Source organism: Lithobates pipiens, unplaced genomic scaffold (genome assembly GCF_037356315.1).
Source record: "Lithobates pipiens isolate NorthernLeopardFrog02 unplaced genomic scaffold, aLitPip1_a1.2 Scaffold_8, whole genome shotgun sequence".
NCBI classification, from domain to species: Eukaryota; Metazoa; Chordata; class Amphibia; order Anura; family Ranidae; genus Lithobates; species Lithobates pipiens.
Genome location: NW_027507903.1, coordinates 16,840,874 through 16,860,901, shown reverse-complemented (window position 1 = coordinate 16,860,901; position 20,028 = coordinate 16,840,874). Strand labels below are relative to the sequence as shown.

The following is a 20,028-nucleotide window of genomic DNA, read 5'->3' as shown; positions in this document are numbered from 1 at the left end:
GCGTATATTGATTGGTTTTCGCAAAAGTTATAGTGTCTACAAACTATGGTACTTATGCTAGAATTTTTATTTATTTTATACTAGTAATGGCGGTGATCATATTCGCTGACATCTGCCATCCCATAGAGGACCTGATCTGTCCGATCGTGTGAAAGGGATCCTAAGGTTTGACATGTTTGGTATTCATTTACTTGATGTAACCTCATATTTTACAAAAAAAAATTAGGTAATTTATTGTGTTTGTCTGCCCTAAAATTAACTTTAGTGTGTTTTTTTTACTGAATTTTTGCATTTCCTAGATCTTAGCGGTAATATCATGTAACATTAAAAAAATTTAACTATTGCTATTTTATTCTCTAGGCGAGAGTGTCTGCTTTCAGAGAATGTATAATACTGTATATGTCAGGCCTAAAATTATTTATTTTTTCCATTTAAAATTTCTAAAGAAAAATGTTTTTTTTTGGTGTATATGTGTCCCCCCCAAACCCCCTCCCCCCCTGGCATTTTTTGACAATCCCATTCCTATTAGCCTAGAAAATTACTATTATGCCGCGTACACACGACCAGACTTTGAGGGACTAGGTCCGACAGACTTTCGGCAGAGTTCTGACAGAGTTCTGACAGAGTTCTGACAGAGTTCTGACAGAGTTCTGACAGAGTTCTGACAGAGTTCTGACAGAGTTCTGACAGAGTTCTGACAGAGTTCTGACAGAGTTCTGACAGAGTTCTGACAGAGTTCTGACAGAGTTCTGACAGAGTTCTGACAGAGTTCTGACAGAGTTCTGACAGAGTTCTGACAGAGTTCTGACAGAGTTCTGACAGAGTTCTGACGGATTTTCTGAATGAACGGACTTGGCCACACACAATCACACCAAAGTCCGACGGATTCGAACGTAATGACGTACGACCGGACTAGAATAAGGAAGTTCATAGCCAGTAGCCAATAGCTGCCCTCGCGTCGGTTTTTGTCCGTCGGACTAGCATACACACGAGCGGATTTCTCGGTAGGAACTGGGTCCGGCGGAGTTCCGGCAGAAAAATTTGAAACATGTTCCAATTCTAAAGTCTGTCGGATTTTTGCAAATCAAAAGTCTGCTGCAGCACACACACGATCGAATGGTCTGCCGGAATCGTTCCGTCGCACCTTTGATGTTGAAAAGTCCGGTCGTGTGTACACGGCATTAGTGTTTTTTAACATTGGGCTCTCATGAAACGCAAATGTGTTCAAATTCAGCACCTGACCTTTAGTAATGTTCACCCAACCCACATCAAACCAAACCCAGGTATGTTCGAACTTGCCACTACCTGCAGGTAACATGGTGGACAGTAGTGACAGGGACATGACAGGAACATGTCCTTCGTGTCTGCCACTGCTTTCAAAACAGTGAAGCTCATTTATAAAAGCAATACGTAAAGTCCTGAGAACAATGGAGGTGTTCCTTGTCAAATTCCATACATTTTCATGTGCATTCTAAATTACTATGCACTTCGTGTGCAAAAAACACACCTGTGGCATTGTCGCTTTAGGCTGCTTCCTGTTATTATCCTTGCTTTATAATAACTATATTTTGGAGTAAGCAGCAAATCCGATGTTGTAACCACTATGGATTCCCATGTGTATAAATGTCAAAACAGATCCTCATCTGAACCTTGGTTCACAATAGTCCATTGTCTAATATAATCCGATCTGTCAGCTGAAGGTGTCTGCTAGGGTCATAAAATAGGACATCCCTAATATGAAAAAGGATCATACATATTTATTAAAATCACAGCATGCAAAGGTGACCATACTGCGAAGAACATACCACATAGTGACTAGGTCCTGCTGACCTAAATAATCAAAGCAATCAATGGAACCAAGTCAGGTGGTCCTATGCAAAAACTGCAATGCCGCACTTTTTTCCGCATTTTGATAGCAGGATGCAGATGCTGAGTTGCAATAATAATGCACCTAGGGCCATACAGTTGCACTCTATGATGTACAGGTTTTGGAGGGTTTGGACCCTATCCCAGATAGCAAGCAGTTGAGCTGCAAGTTTGAAAATGACTTGCTAAGCTATTGCTAGACTTGCCAGGCTTCACAAGTTTGTTGCACAATTGCAGCAAGTGCGCATTGCATGATTCCAGATATTTATGTTGTGCAATAGTCATCCCACCACAGGGGGTCACTGTGGCTGAATTTTCATGCTGTAGACTTGCAGAGCTCTTGCTGTAGACTCACCACTGCAACTTAACCCTTGCGAGAGACTTGCTATGCAAGTTTGCTATAAATTGGAAAATTGTCAACTAGAACTTGTGCTTCAATTGTTCTGCAATGTACAACTTACCAGTGAAAATGTGCAGCAAGTTAACAGACTTACAATTCAACACGGCCAAACATTGGTGGCAAGTTATCCTTGCTATCTGGGATACAGCTGGCCATACTTGGTTAGAAGTAAAAAAAATATATATACAAGACGCATTCCAAACTGTCTGTGTTTAATTTGACAATAAAAAATACAAACTGCATACATTGATGTCTCCACCGGAAGCCAACCTTCCTTGAAGCGTTCGATTACTGCTGGCTTGCTTACAAGGACAGGGCAAGTCACCTATTCTTCAGAGCAAGCCAGTAGTGAAGAAACGTGTCAAGAAAGGTTGGTTTTGGGTGAAGGCATTTTTTTGAAAAAGTGAAGACGGACTGTGGTAGCCAGCACCCGGTTGTCCATGTGGGATGAAAGGAGCCAATCTGGAGCGGAGCCATGGATTTGGGTATATTCGTGTCATACATGGTTGGGTATGTTCTGGTCAATGTCATACATGGTTTGACTTTCATTGAAACATTCGTATGGAAATTCTGAAAAATTGTTCACGAGATGATTCTTTCTTGCCATCGAGTCAACTAATTTTGTTAGAAAGCCTTTCAAATTTCATCCAGACCTGCCATTTGAATGGAATCCTAGACCCATGGAACAGGTTTCATTACAATAGGTATGATTTTTCTTGAGAAAATGTTAGGAACCAGTTAATTTGAGAAAAATTGCCCCTTCAAACTTTCAAATTGTAATTTTGGTACCAAAGATCCATATGAGAAATATCCTGGTATTTCCATTAGTGAATTGTAAGAGACATGACTGTACAGTACCGAGAAAGGCTTCCTGCGTGTTACTCGAGGGAAAACGTAATCCTGTAGAGTTCAAACAGGGATAACACTCCTTCCAGGTATTGAGTTTTTTCTTTATTGCTGATTCTAGTTTTGACATATAATTTCTGACTGCAGGCAGAAAGCCTCCTTACTGATACATCACAGATCAAACCTAGTGTTAACACCAATTAATAACCGGCAATATAAATGCACTTCTGGCACTTGGTGTTTGATTCACACAGTGAAAATGATATTGTAGACGCATTTTTTGTTTGAAGAAGGACGACTAAATACTGGTAAACCTAATACTGTATATCAAACCTTTAGTGCCAACACTGTACACTGCTGACCACATTCAAAATAGGCCCCAGCAGCCGATATCAAGTCCTATGTCAGTTTCTAAACTACTTTCATTCGATAATGCATTTTTAAAAAAATAAAACTCATAATTGCTTTCATTTTATACACACATACATACACACACACCGTATTTATCGGCGTATAACGCCCACCCCAAGTTTAGGAGGGAAATTTAAGGAAAAAAAACAAACTTACATTTAAATGCCCATCAATGCAGCCTTATCAGTGTCCATCTGAAGCCTTGTCAGTGTCATCTGAAGCCTTATCATTGCAGCCTGTCCTCATTGCAGCCTGTCCTCATTGCAGCCTGTGCATCGTTGTCCCCTCAGTGTTAGGTTTTATTTTTAAAAATGGCGCTGCCGAGATGTCCTGTGTATCTCAGCGGCGCCCGGTCGTTCTCGGCCGCTCTCGGCGGCTTTAGGCCGCCTTCGACCGTATTTGGCGGCTTTAGGCCGCCTTCGGCCGTACTCGGCGGCTTTAGGCACTTCTCGGCGGCCGAAAACAGCCGAGAAGGGCCTAAAGCCGGCGAGTACGGCCGACGGCGGCCGAAAGCCGCAAGAAGGGCTGAAGGCGGTTGAAAGCCGGCCAGAGCCCAGGAATCGCGGAGGATCGCGTATAACACGCACCCGCGATTTTCCCCTGATTTTAAGGGGAAAAAAGTGCGTGTTGTACGCCGATAAATACACACACACAGATATATATATATATATATATATATATATATATATATATATATATATATATATATATATATATATATATATATATATATAAAATCTGCCCTGAGTTCAGCTTTAACTACTTTCAGTCCGGGCTTTTTCTAGCACTTTTTGTTTACAGTTTTTGCTATAAAATCACTTAGAACCCCAAACAGTAGATCTATTTTTTTTTAAAGCAGAGAGGCCCTGGAGAATAAATTGGTTGTTTGTTTTTTTTTTTTGTTTTTTATGTCACATGGTATTTGCACAGCGTTTTTTTTCAAATACTTTTTTTGAATTTTATTTTTATTTTGCAAAAAAAACACAATGCATAACAAATTTTTTTGTAAAATTTAAAAGATGAAGTTATACGTCTGTGCAATGGCAACAAATGACGTCAAATTTTGCTATCCATATCAGATGCTTTAAAGCCTTTGCAGGTTACTACTTTCGATTTACAGAGTTCGTCTGGTGCTAGAATTATTGCCCATTATCTGACGTTCGCGGGGATACCTCATGTGAGCGACAGTCGCCGTTTGTGTGCGTGCAGGACCAAAACGCACTCTCTCCTTTGTGCACAAGTATGGGAGGCCAGAGGCAGTTTTTTTTTTTGATTTCTTTTATTTCTTTTTATACTTTTTTTTTGGGTCACTTTTATTGCTGTCACAAGGAATGTAAATATATTTGAGACAGCAACAAGCATGTGACATATACTCTTTATGGAGAGATCTGGGGTCTATTAAAATCCCAAGGTTGGTGTTGTTGAATGCTTTCGATGTCACCGATGGTTTCTGAGTAAACCCGAAAGTGATGTCATGTCATCGCTTCCTGGTTACTATTATGAACAGCCAATAAAAGTTGATCCCGGCTTTGCTTGGCCGTCCTGGCCAGCCACCGGATGTGACAGCCATTTGCTAGGGCTGGGGAAAAAATCGATTTAAATCTTGAATCAAGTTGAGATGTCCAATTGATTCAAAATTTAAGCAAATGTTTTTTTTTTTTTATCTGACCGCGTGGTCCTCAGGAGCTGCCGGCAGGTGTTTTTAGGTGAGGTTGTGGCTTCGGCCTAGTCCGCGAGCCCGGACGTCATGGACCAAAGCCGCGGCCTCGCCTAAAAACTCCTTCCCGCAGCTCCTTAGGACAGGTGCGGTGTCCATCAAAAAAAAAAAAGAAAAAAAAATTTGATTTGAATCATGAATAGAGGTTTTTTTTTTCTTTAGAAAATAGCCCATCTCTACCAGTCGCTCAGGTCTTCCAATAGGACATGAGAGCCCGAGAGAGCTGCGGAAGGCAGCAAGTGGGGAGCAACGTTAACTCCCACTGCTACGAATAGCAATCGAGCCGGTTGGTTAGCCCAGTGTTTCTCAACTCCAGTCCTCAAGACGCCCCAACAGGTCATGTTTTCCGGATTTCCCTTGATGAAACGGCTGTGGTAACTACCAAGGCAGTGAAACTGATAAAATCACCTGAAAATAATTTAAAGCTTGAAAACATGACCTGTTGGTGTGCCGTGAAGACTGGACTTGAGAAACACTGGGTTAGCCTACCAACTCTAAAAAAAAAAAAAAAACGATACCGGGGTGATGCCTGCAGCTGCAGGCATCATCCCAGTATAACCACTGAAAGTCACACACGTATGGGTGTGTCGTTGAACAGGAAGTGGCCAAATAACAAAACCCATTTCAGCTACTAATTAAAAGCAGAACCCCCCAAAATCAGCCATAAAATAACCCTTGCAGTAAGCAACATAAACACACAAACTGAAATTTATCACGCCCATCAATCTAGGAAAATAGGATATAGGTGTCTACACGATATGCTGAAAATTGTAAAAATAAGATGTCGGCAAACACATCTTTTTGACTACGCCAATTCCTAGAACTACTAGGTTACTAAACACGACCAACCACCAACATGCTTTCAGTAGGTAACCAGAGGACACTGGCTTGGAGCTAGGGATTATCAGAAGTCATCGACATGGTGCAAAAGACTAAGGCTGGATTCACACCTATGGCATTTTTTGTGCTTTTTGCAGATTTGCACTACAGATCATGTTCCATAGGAAACCATGGTAAATGGACTGTAGTGCAAATCTGCAAAAATGCAAAAAGCACTAAAAGTGCATAGGTGGGAATCCAGCCTAATAGAGGCCACACACCTGATGCAAAAAGACTACTGGACGCCACTAGCCTAGAACAAGAAGCTATTAGAGGCCAACAACAAAGTGCAAGAGAAAGAAACAACTTGCTGAAAGAGACTACAAAAGATCATGAGAATAGACAAGAGGCTACCTAAAATCACAAATTATGCAGGAGATTGCTAACCTGGTGAGACCACCAATCTCATGGAAAAAGACTACTGGAGGCCTCTAGCCTGAAGCAAGAGGCTTTTAGAGTGGATAGCTAAGGTTATCAACAAGGTAAAAAAAAAAATCACAAAAGAGGCCACACACCTGATGCAAAAAAGCCACTGGCCTGCTACAAGAAGCTATTAGAGGCCATCAACATGGTGCAAGGGACTTCTAGAAAAATATAACACATAGAAACCCCCAATATGTTGCAAGGAAATGGTGGAGACAATCAACATGGTTTGTTTAACTAAGATCTAGAGATCAACTACATGATACAAGGGACTATTGGAGGCCAACAAGCCAAAGCAAGAGACTACTAGTGGTCACTGAGCCTGTGTAAGAGGCTACCAAAGGCCATTAACATAATTCAAGCCACCAACATGATTAACAGTTCATCAAACACCATTACTTTTATTAATAGAGCTATATAGGAGTTAAGAGCCCTGAAATAAACAAAAAAAATGAAAAAATAATAAACTCAACACCAGACCGAGTCCTTATATACCCCTAATATTAATTTTCTGTCTAACACAATTACACAATGCACATTAATGTATCACATTACACAATGCACATTTTTTTTTACCATAGAAAACATGTACTACTTAAATTGCATGACTTCAAACAGCAACATCCATTTGTGCTTATTCATTATAAAATGGACTAAAGAGCATTTATATATTTTTTTCAGATGTGGTCTGGATGAATTCCAATAAGCCAAGTACAGGCTTACAGTAAGCATTTAGAAATGACAATGGGAAAAATACAGACCATGTTCCCATATTTGTCAGATCCTGTATTACATATAAACATATTTTCCCAAGGACCTTAATGACTCAAACTAATTATAAGCCAGTATTACAAAATTAGAGATTTGTAGTAGACTCTTTCTAGATCACAAGGCTTCCTAGACTTTAATCACATTGCACTACCCTGTCTAGTGCTTGATGCTTAAGTAATGGGGTCCTCTGCTGTGTGTGGAAAGTGGGTTAGAACACGCTGGTGTATTAGCTTTTAAGTATATAAAATAGGGGTGCACCGAATGGGTTTTTTGGTGCCGAAACCGATACCGAAAATGACCAATACCAAAACGTATTTTTAAAAAAAATATTTTTTCATCTCCCACAGTTCTGCCAGGTTTCCACCTCCTTTCTCCTGCAGGCTGCTGCAGAAGAGGTGTCAGGATGAAAAGGGAAGGGGCCAGTAAATGTGACATTTACCGGTCCCTTCTTTATGTGAATGAATAGAGTCATTGAGTAAACTGTTTACTCAGTTAAACTGTACAGTTATTCCAGTCTGTTCATTCTGTGCAGCTGAGGCTGTAGAGATGGAGCTCTGAGCGCTGTGTCCTCAGTCTACTTTCTCTGTTTTAAAGGTGAAACATCAGAGGTCTGTTTGGACCCCTGATATTTCACCAAAGCCCCCCAACTTACTTCTACAAAAACCTGTCAAAAACGATTAAAAATAGCATTGTAAAAAAAAAAGGTAAAAAAAGAATAAATATACACACACACACACACACACACACACACACACACACAGTATCTCAAAAAAGTGAGTACACCTCTCACTTTTTTGTAAATATTTTATTATATCTTCATGTGACAACACTGAAGAAATGACACTTTGCTACAATGTAACAGCTGTACAACAGTGTAAATTTGCTGTTCCTTCAAAATAATTCGACACAGAGCCATTAATGCCTAAACCGCTGGCAACAAAAGTGAGTACACCCCTAAGTGAAAATGTCCAAATTGGGCCCAAAGTGTCAATATTTTGTGTGGCCACCATTATTTTCCGGTAGGGGTGCAACGGATCGTGACCGATCCGTGATCCGAACGGGCCGACCTGTTCGGATCGGCACCCCATGCAATCAGCGTCTAGCTTCAGAGCGGGCGGCCATCTTGGTACACCCGGCGTCACCCCCAGCGCAAGTTGTTCAGCCTGTGTCAGCCCAAGTGAAGGAATTCCAGAGGAGTCACGCTGGATGCCTTGCCTGCCCTCATTCCAAACTTCTTTTATGCCGGTACCACTACATCTATTACCTAATCTAACCTAATAACTAACTACTATCTATTAGATAGTAGTTAGTGATTATCTAATCCTATCTAAGCCTTTCCACTTGCTTTTATCATTCAGTTGTGGTGGGCACTTAAATACTCCATAACAGGTACAAGGGCACTGGCAGGCATTGAAGGCAATGATGAGATAAAAATTACATGTAAAAATACAAGGGAATGCTCGGCACAGCCACATTGTTTATTTATATAAAAGGTATAACACTATCTTCCCCCCCCCCCCCCAATAAAATGCAGCTTATTACAAGCATAAAAACATTGCATATCACTGATGATTTGCGCCAATAGGCGTCATCCCGGGACTCATCACGGCGGTCTGTTTGGCGGAACTTTGATCGGTGGTGAGCTTGGCGCAAATCATCAGCGATATGCTGACTATGTTTTTATGCTTGTAATAAGCTGCATTTTATTGGGGGGAGATTGTTTATTTAAATAAAAGGTATAACACTATCTCCCCCCCAATAAAATGCAGCTTCATACAAGCATAAAAACATAGTCAGCGTATCACTGATTTGCGCCAAGCTCACCACCAATCAAAATTCCTCCAAAACGACCGCCGTGATGAGTCCCCGGGATGACGCCAATCATGTTGCGACCCATCAGCGCGGCACGATGGGCGCCATCCCGGGACTCATCACGGCGGTCTGTTTGGAGGAACTTTGATCGGTGGTGAGCTTGTCGCAAATCATCAGCGATATGCTGACTATGTTTTTATGCTTGTAATAAGCTGCATTTTATTGGGGGGGGGGGGGAGATGGTGGTATACCTTTTATTTAAATAAACAATGTGCCGAGCATTCCCTTGTATGTTTACATGTAATTTTTATCACATCATTGTGCCTTCAATGCCTTGTATCTGTTATGGAGTATTGAAGTGCCCACCACAACTGAGTGATAAAAGCAAGTGGAAAGACATCTTAAAAGGTGCTGTGTATTAAAACTTCTGGTAGCAGCACTAAGCAGAAGGGGCTTTCACGAGGTGGATCGGTGAAGTTATAGCGTTTTAGAGGAGCACATGGATTCCATCACAGGGGGATTTGATGTTGTTTATAACTTCTCTACACACCTCTGCTTTGGAGTACTAATATGACAAAGGGTTTTGTTGCTTTCACTATCAATTGCAGCATTTGTATAACTTTTAGACTATTTAGAAGTCAGTTCCATTTGAGCGGGGGTCCCTGTCTCTGCCGTGGAATGGGGGGCCCTGTCCCGATCCTATTTTTTTTCTCTTTTTATTCGCTGTATTGGGGTTTTGTGTGGAAGGATTGCTGCTTTCACTGAGTTTTCAGCGATTTTTGTGGTCGGTCACACATGTTCGCTTCTAGGTCTTAGCGCAGTTTCTTTCCTTTTTCCCAGGTGAGCTCCCCTGCCTTCCCTGACTGGCGAGTCGGGAGACCGACTGCCCGCTGTGCCCAGTGTCCCGTCCTCCCCTGGAACGTCCTCCAGGCTACCGAATCACCTCCACATCCTGCCTCTACTTTGGGGAAGGAATCAGTCCACACAGTGTGGTCATGGCGAACAGCTTGAACGCCCCATGTCATTTAAATCCCCTGTATGGGAGCATTTTGGCTTCCCTGTCAAATATGATGAAGGAAAGAGGTTAGTGGATAAAACCGTGACGGTGTGTAGGCACTGTGGCACAAGAAAGCCATATGACACTGGAAACACGTCAAGCATGGCCATGCATTTGAAGCGATATCACCCCGGTGTTTCCCTGACAGGAGTGAAAACGAAAGCTGTACAACAACCGCTTATCGCCACGGCATTTAAGCAGCCCCTTGTTGCACAATCGGACCGGGCTAAAGCCATCACAAAAGCTATTGGTGTGTTTATAGGTGCAGACATGAGGCCATATTTGGTTGTGCAAAACGAGGGCTTTAAACACATGCTGAAAGTGCTTGAGCCACGTTACGACATCCCGTCGTGTACCCACTTCAGCGAAAAGATTGTGCCAGATCTTTATGAGCAGGAGAAGAAAAAATATTGTGGATGAACTATCCCGAGCATCCTCTGTTGCACTCACGACAGACGGGTGGACGTCCAGGGGAACGGAGAGCTATGCGACGATAATCACTCACTTCATCACAGCAGGTATCTGCACCCACTTCCGGGAATAGAATCCCACGGGAGTCATGCCCCTTCCCGCACCCCCCCCCCCCTCGCTGTCTCCTGGGAAACACACAGGTTCCAGGAGATAGTGGGGACCACTTACGACGTGCATCGCATTTCGCATATGCGCTCTAGGGACACTGGAAGTGAAGCCACAACCATTAACTTCCCGATTCCCTCAACGAGAATGGCGGCGGCAGCCGAGCGATTGCTCTGCTTCAGCTGCCGACATGAGGTGCCACGTTGAACTTCCAGTGACCAGTATGAGAGAGAGAGAGAGCGATAACGCCAAATTTAACACAACTGCTCCCCATTCACACCTGAGACCTTGTAACACTAACGAGTCACATGACACCAAGGAGGGAAAATGGCTAATTGGGCCCAATTTGGACAGTTTCACTTAGGGGTGTACTCACTTTTGTTGCCAGCGGTTTAGACATTAATGGCTGTGTGTTGAGTTATTTTGAGGGGACAGCAAATTTACACTGTTATACAAGCTGTACACTCACTACTTTACATTGTAGACAAGTGTCATTTCTTCAGTGTTGCCACATTAAAAGATAGAAGAAAATATTCACAAAAATGAGAGGGGTATATGCACATACAAACAGACACACACACACATACATACATACATACATACGTATATGTATATATATATATATATATATGTATTATATATATATATATATATATATATATATATATATATATTTATATATATTGCAGAGGGTGAGGTGCACGTCGGTCATTGCATAAAGCAATCAAGCCTTCCCAAGGGTTTATATCATATAAAAAAATCAAGAAAAATCAAGAGGGATTGCTGCACAAAAAGTGTTTTAATGAAAAGATTAAAACATCCAAAGTATACTACGACTGCCTGTATACCTTGGATGTTTTAATCTTTTCATCAAAAAGCATCAAACAGCAATCCTTCTTGATTATATATATATATATATTATAAAAAATAAAATACACAATAAAATCAAATAACAAAAATAAAAAAAACTACTGACGCCAGTGGCATAACTACCAGGGTTGCACTACCGGGGTCAGGGAGGCCCTTCTACGGTCCGGAAAGGTTCTAGTCATGCTTCTATTCTGAAGTATAAATACAGATCAGCTGAAAATCTTTAGGATGAAGGCAGAGGAATAGACCAGGATCTTTAGAGCAAATGTGATGCAAGCAGTATACGAGTATATGAAGTATTTTCCTAAGGATATTTGGTTTTGGGAATAGAGATCCTCTCAAGATTTTTACGGCCACAAATAGAGTAGGTCATTGACCCAGCGAATTCCGTTTTCAATCCACCATGTAAAGCTATTAGGTAACATGCTTTTGAGTGATAGTACACCCAAAGCAAAGGGTTTTATTTTTTTTATTTTAGAATAGAGAGGAGCAGGGTTGGAAATTCTGACGTTCTTTATTGCGGTCTGCGTCCCTGTGGGGAGACTCACCCTCACCTTATGTCATGGGAACCACTGTCACCAGGAGAGAACGGAAATCTGAAATTTTAGAACTACCACTATACCCAAGTAGAGGGGAATTCTCCTAGAAGATACTCATGTTTTAGTGACAACTGTCACTGTAGGGATTTCACCTGCTCTCCCTGTTGTCTCTTTGATAGGTAGAAAGGTCTTCAAAAGTAGATAAAACAGGTTAGAAGTCAGATGAACATCAGAAGCACCTATGAAAGAACTTTTATGAAATCAATCCTAAGGATATGAAACTGATCTCGAATGCAAGCTGAGTGTGCCGAATGCCACATTTGCCCATCTACATATGCAAGCCTTATGCCGCGTACACACGATCGGAATTCTCGTTGGAAAAAGCTCTGATGGTTTTCCCGACGGAATTCGGCTCAAGCTGTCTTGCCTACACGCGGTCACATCAAATTCCGATTTATAACGCGGTGACGTACAACACGTACGACGGGACTAGAAAAAGGAAGTTCAATAGCCAGTAGCCAATAGCTTCTGTCTCGTAGTTAAATCTGAGCATGCCTGATTTTTGGCGTGTCGGAATTACCGATAGAAAGTTTTTCCGTCGGGAAAATTGAGAACATGCCATCAATTTTTGGCAGGCGGAAATTCGGACAGCTAAATTCCGATGGAGCGTACACACGCTCGCATTTTCCGATGAAAAGTTCTCATCTGTCTTTTTCTGTCCGGAATTCCGATTGTGTGTACGCGGCATTAGACTAGATCCAAGAATCCCATGCGACTGTATAAAGGACAATGCAACTTTTTAAAAAATATATTACATTTTTTCAGTTACTCAATACTTTCCCTTCCCAGTGGTTTAGGAAAAACCATATAACATGACTTTGCACACAACAAAAAAGTACTGTGATTAAAAATTTTGTAAAATCTTACTTGTGGCCAAGCTCATGAGCTATAGTGAAGGCCAAATTAAGACCATTATCTTCTGCCAGGACACATTTACGTTTAGCGCTGCATGCTCCCCCAAGGTAGGCGATTCCTGTAGATAAATGGAAAGACGATTAAAGCTTGTAAACATCAATGTCATACATTTTTAATTTATTGACACATTACCAGAGTAAAAAGGATAGTATTGTTTTGGAGCACAAAACGGTGATCACAGTAAAAGGAATTGAAATGGATACCATTTTTTCTAATGAAGTTGTAGGTGCGAGTGTTGCGTGACCATCATGGTTCAAGGCAATGAACAAAGAAGTCAGTCACACTCCAATGACATTGGCCTTCACAAAGCTTTATTATTCCAGGACCAGATCACAGAAGGGTCCACCCAGACCAGGCCCAGCTCTGACAAGTTTCACCCAAAAAGTGCTTAATCATCATGATCTTGGACTCTTCTGCGATCCAGTCCTGAAATAATAAAGCTTTGTAAAGACCAATGCCATTGGAGAGAGGCTGCCTTGTTTGTTCATTCCATGTGGGGAGCATTGCAAAGCTTCACCAGCCGGCACCATAAACCACAGAGATGTGCAGGTTTTGAGCAGCAGTTCCCTTTGGCACTATGATTACAAGACAAGACTCCAAAAATTCAAGGTTGAAATTAAAACTACAAATTATAGAACATACAAAAAAGCTCCACAGACATGCAAGGGTGGCTTTTGTTTTTCAAGTACGGGACTCAAAGTACTGAAGCCAGTGGGCCACCATTATAGCCAGATAATTACTATTTTTAGAAGAAAGGCATGCGTTGAGCCTTTCTCAACTTTTTCAACACAGAGGAACCCTTGAAATAGTTCTCCAGTCTCAGGGAAACCCTGCTAAAAATTAGAAGTCTACAAATTATGATACATTAGTGTGATGGTCGGTGGGAAGAATGCTCGTTACACTTGTGGTCATTGGGAAGAATTACCTCCTTACAGATAGCTAAAAAGATCAATGGTGTGAGTGGGAACTTATCCGAGAGGCAGAAATGGCCCAATACTGAAGGAACCCTGGTTGAGAATTGCTGCTCTTTGTGGTAGAGGTTTGTAGATGTGCATGTGAAACGGACCTGTTCGATACCTATATACCCTTAACCACTTGCCGACCAGCGCACGACGATGTACGTCGACAGAATGGCACAGGCAGGCAAATGGGCGTACATGTACGTCCCTTTAAATTTGCCGCCCTGCCATCGGGAGCGCGCCGCCGGCGGCGCACTCCCGCGCTGGTCGGGACCCCCGTGAGTCCGGTCGCGGGACCCACGGACTCGATCGCCGCGGGCATCCCCGCGATCGTCTCACGGAGAGGCCGAATGGAGAAGTGCCGTTGTAAACAACATTTCTCCATTCTGCCTAGCAACTAGTGACGCTGATCTCTGCTCCATGTGATTGGAGCAGAGATCAGTGTTCACTAAATGAAAGCCCAACCCCCCCCCACAGTTAGTAACACGCCCCTAGGAACACTTAACCCCTACACTGCCACCCACTGGTTAACCCCTTCACTGCCAGTGTCATTTACACAGGAATCACTGCATTTATTTAGCAGTGATTACTGTATAAATGACAATGGTCCCAAAAATGTGTCAAAAATGTCCGATGGGTCCCCCACAATGTCGTAGTCACAATAAAAAAATCGCTGATCGCCGCCATTACTAGTAAAAAAATAAATAAAAAATTATTAATAAAAATGCTATAAAACTATCCCTATTTTGTAAACGCTATAACTTTTGCGCAAACCAATCAATAATCGCTTACTGCGATTTTTTTTTACCAAAAATATGTAGAAGAATACGTATCAGCCTAAACTGAGGGAAAAAAATGTTTTTTTATATATTTATTATAACAAAAAGTAAAAAATAATGTGTTTTTTTCAAAATTGACGCTCTATTTTTGTTTATAGAGCAAAAAATAAAAACCGCAGAGGTGATCAAATACCACCAAAAGAAAGCTCTATTTGTGGGGAAAAAAGGACGTCAATTTTGTTTGGGAGCCACGTCGCACGACCGCCCAATTGTCAGTTAAAGCGACGCAGTGCCGAATCGCAAAAAGTGGTCTGGTCTTTGACCAGCAAATTGGTCCGGTCTGAAAGTGGTTAAATTAACACGAAAAACGTATCACTTAAAGCTATTTTGGACGATAAGTAGGAAAACTAGTTTGAACAATTTTATTTCTGTCAGTAAATATATTTCAGACTGTGTATGGAATACCAAGAAAATCAGATTATGCCTTATAAACCAAAGTAAATTGCCAAGTGAATTTGCAAATTGCAAGCCAAGTGCACATTGCACAGTACAGTACCATAATGCTAGGTTACTGGCGAGTCAGCGAGGGCACATAAACACATGACTCAATATTCCCCCCCCAACTGGTCACCATGGGAAAGGCCTTAATAAATGCACAATTATCATACTGCCAACAGCTACTCCCCTATGTGTAACTGATATTGGTGTTAGAGGTCAAGCTCCAGCTGTCCCGGCAGCTGAATAAAAGTTTTCAAAGTAGATATGGTGATTTCCAGCATAAAAAAAAAGAAAAAGCTGCAAAGACTAGGAATAACCTACCTATTTCGAAGAATCACTATCAACAAGAACCTGGCATCTATATACAGTTGCACAAAAACTCATGTTTGAACAGATACAGAAAACCAGGTCTTACACTGATTGTGTACATATTTGGTGAGTCCCGTGTATGCCAACCTTTCCTGATATAGTACATGAGTTTGCCATCTAGACCAGTGATCTCCAAACCCCACCCGTGGGCCAGAAGTGGCCCTTATCGTTCTTTATCTAACCCTTTGGGCACTGTCCCACCCACTGATCTCGGGCACTATTAACTCCTTGGTATCGACAGTACACATATTTGTGGCCTCTCAGAGGGTGGGTCCTAATGCCGAGTGGCGGCATATGTGTGGCCCTGTGTCAACTACTTGCCGTACTGAGAGCATTCTCCACGCACGCTCCAAACACATTAGCTGGCGGGGATCGGTAAGGTCCCGCTGCATGCTCGCTATCGGGAGCCTTGCGATCATGTGACAGCCAATCACATGACCCAAACGTCTGCCTCCCCGCTTTTGGAATGTTTTAAAGGGGCGGGAGGCACCAGCACTAAAGGGTTAATGGTTAATGTCACTGAAATGAGGTACTATTCCACTGACACCAATGATGAGGCACCATTTCTTCCACTGCTATATATACACAATTGGGGCACTATTCCTTCCGCTGCAACCAACAATGGGGCATTATTCCTTCCATTGCCACCAACAATGGGGCACTATACCTTCCACTGCCACCAACAATGGGGTACTATTCCTTCCACTGTCACCAACAATGGGGCACTATTCCTTCCACTGCAACCAACAATGGGGCACTACTATTCCTCCCACTGACACCAACAATGGGGCACTATTCTTTCCACTGACACCAACAATGGGGCACTACTCATTCCACCGACACCAACAATGGGTCACTATTCCTTCCACTGCAACCAACAATGGGGCACTATTCATTACGCTGACACCAACGATGGAGCATTATTCCTGCTCCTGCTGAACACAGGCATATTTTATTTTTTTACTCTGTAAGGTTCAGGGGTGCTAGCTACTGTAATAATGCTTCAGGATCACGTGCAAAGCTATTCGTTTTCTTCAAGGCAGACAAAAAATGGTGCTTTCAGCAGCAAATGTAAATAGCTTAACGCCAACAAAGAGACAACAAAAAAAGTCCATTTATCTTAAGCGCAAATGAAACATAAGGTATCAGTCACATAAGCAGTTTACCCACCAGCAGGATCTGCCCCGACTGAACAGTTTTCAGCAGTTTCCAGCCAACGTGCAGCATAGGCAGGTGCCTCCTCTCCAAACTCCTACTACTCACCCCACCTGCACTAGAAGCTTCCTGTCTTCTAAGTATTTGCTTCAGATAAAGCTGCAGATAAAGCTTGCCCCTTTTCAAGACCAGAGGTTCTTTCAGGTCTTAAACAGGTAGTTAATGCGAAGACTGTAAGTCAGTCCTCATCTTTATTATTGCACTGTCCTGGAACTTCTCAACCTGCACGGTTGAGGACCCCCGAATACACCAGAAACCATCTGCCTTAAGGGAGGACCACAACCCAAGTATGGGCAAAACCTAGCACCCATCCTCGGTATCCTGTACAACTCCCATAGCCCACCAAGCCTGGGGCACTTTCTATTCTCACTAATGCTGAGGCATGGTCTACTCCCACTGGCCACAGTCTTGCCCCTGTAAATTCTGATGGACAGTAAATTGTCCCTTTGTTTAGAAAGTTTGGAGACCTCTGATTTAGACTGCCACCGTCTCCCTGACACCCAAAGAGGCGGGCATCAGCGGGCACAGCATCCCCTGCATCTCCCAGAGCCTGGACTCCTTCAACCTCCTCTCCGCTTATGGCTCCAACATCAACAGTGATGGCATGGGATGGAGGAGATGGGACTAGAGGAGGAAGAAGACATGGAATGGAGAAGATGGGAGGAGGGAAGAGGAGGAGAAGATGGGAGGAGGGAAGAGGAGGAGAAGATGGGAGGAGGGAACAGGAGGAGAAGATGGGAGGAGGGAAGAGGAGGAGAAGATGGGAGGAGGGAAGAGGAGGAGAAGATGGGAGGAGGGAAGAGGGGGAGAAGATGGGAGGAGGGAAGAGGGGGAGAAGATGGGAGGAGGGAAGAAGGGGAGAAGATGGGAGGAGGGAAGAAGGGGAGAAGATGGGAGGAGGGAAGAAGGGGAGAAGATGGGAGGAGGGAAGAAGGGGAGAAGATGAGAGGAGGGAAGAAGGGGAGAAGATGGGAGGAGGGAAGAAGGGGAGAAGATGGGAGGAGGTAAGAAGGGGAGAAGATGGGAGGAGGTAAGAAGGGGAGAAGATGGGAGGAGGTAAGAAGGGGAGAAGATGGGAGGAGGGAAGAAGGGGAGAAGATGGGAGGAGGGAAGAAGGGGAGAAGATGAGAGGAGGGAAGAAGGGGAGAAGATGGGAGGAGGGAAGAAGGGGAGAAGATGGGAGGAGGTAAGAAGGGGAGAAGATGGGAGGAGGTAAGAAGGGGAGAAGATGGGAGGAGGTAAGAAGGGGAGAAGATGGGAGGAGGGAAGAAGGGGAGAAGATGGGAGGAAAGAAGGGGAGAAGATGGGAGGAGGAAAGAAGGGGAGAAGATGGGAGGAGGAAAGAAGGGGAGAAGATGGGAGGAGGAGAAGATGGGAGGAGGGAGGAGGAGGAGGAGAAGATGGGAGGAGGGAGGAGGAGGAGAAGATGGAAGAAGAAGGAGGGAGAGAGAGGAGGAGGGAGAGGGAAGACAAGGAGGAGAAGATGGGAGAGGGAGGAGGGAGAGGAGAAGATGGGAGAGGGGGGAGGAGGAGGAGAGGATTTAAATTTCTTAAGCAGTAGCCAGTGCCCACCAGGGAAGAGAACTCACATGGAGACCAGGTTAACTTATATTAACGGCAACATTTGAAGAAGTACAACAGTGGTGGCTTACATATCCGCACTGGCTAGGGTACTTACAATGAACCACACTGTGAAGATCTACACACAGTTGATAGCCGACAGTATCCGACAGAGGAGGTGGCTGTGAGGCAGACCGCTACAGATATTCAAACAGGAAGGGCTGCATTCCAAGACACAGAGAAGGTCCTTAATCTGTCCCTCCTCCACAGGAACCTCTCCATATGCTAAATCAGGGGTCTCAAACTGGCGGCCCTCCAGCTGTTGAGAAACTACAATTCCCATGAGGCATTGCAAGGCTGACAGTTACAAGCATGACTCCCACAGGCAGAGGCATGATGGGACTTGTAGTTTGGCAACAGCTGGAGGGCCACCAGTTTGAGACCCCTGTGCTAAATGGTCTGGCCCTAGCCAGTGGCCTTGACCTAACCACTTGCAAAATGCATGCCAACTGAAGGGGGACAGTACTATTTATTAGCACTGCCTACACCAAAAAAGGCTGCGGGGGTCATCCATTTGTACAGCTGCTCCCTTGATGACGCATATGGAGGCCTCTTGCCCCGTACACACAAATGTTGGATGTGAGCTTGTTGGCTGAAAGCCCGACCGCGTGTATACTCCATCGAACATTTGTCGTCTGACTTTCCGCCAACAAAATGTTGGCTAGCAGGTTCTCAAATTTTCCACCAACAAAAGCTTGTTGTCGGAATTTCCGATCGTGTGTACACAAGTTCAAACGCACAAAAAAGTTCACGCATACAGAAGCCGCACAGGCTATTGAACTTCCTTTTTCTCGCCTCGAACGTCACCACAATCCCACATTTGTAATTGTTGGCCAACGTTTGTGTGACGGTGCGTATGCAAGACAAGTTGGAGCCAACAACCCTCGAACAAAGTCAGATTGTGTGTACGGGGCATTAGAGTGACATGGGCTCCCCCTCGTTCTCCGCTCTCCCACCCGGCGCTCGCTGCACAGCACCACCCTTGCAAGGAGGCCACACTACATGTGCCTACACGCACATTCAATGGTCTTCTCATTTTAGCTCATACTGTACATTTCTTACAACTACACCTATAGCAAGGGCTTTATTCATCTTTAGTCAAAAGCTGCACAATTTGTTTCCATCTGCAGACACTCCTTACCTGCATAGACAGTTTTTTTGGAAAAGGTGACCAAAGCCTTTAAATAGCTGCTTGCCCCGACACAGAGATCCATGTACCGGGCTTGTTTCTTACAGGCATCAAATAAGTCTGAATTTAATTAAACCCTCATTCACATCGAATTCCCGGGAGCAGAAAATGAAAGCTTGCACATTTGATATCAGCGGCTTCTCTCTGTAGAACAGTAGCATTGCTTCATTCAGACAGATCTGTAGATACGCGGTGAATGACAGGCCTGTATACACTTGTTAGCCGGGTTACACACAGTTTCCACACAGTCGGCTTCT

General features: G+C 43.4%; 1 protein-coding gene across 1 annotated transcript in view; it reads right to left on the bottom strand.

Moving 5' to 3' along the window:
• Nucleotides 1-20,028, bottom strand: part of LOC143964450 (A disintegrin and metalloproteinase with thrombospondin motifs 17-like) — a 435,585-nt gene that overhangs the window by 217,259 nt on the left and 198,298 nt on the right. Inside the window, exon 8 of the mRNA XM_077474178.1 lies at nucleotides 13,095-13,200. Coding sequence (XP_077330304.1) covers nucleotides 13,095-13,200 — 106 coding nt within the window. The remainder of the gene's footprint in view (nucleotides 1-13,094; nucleotides 13,201-20,028) is intronic.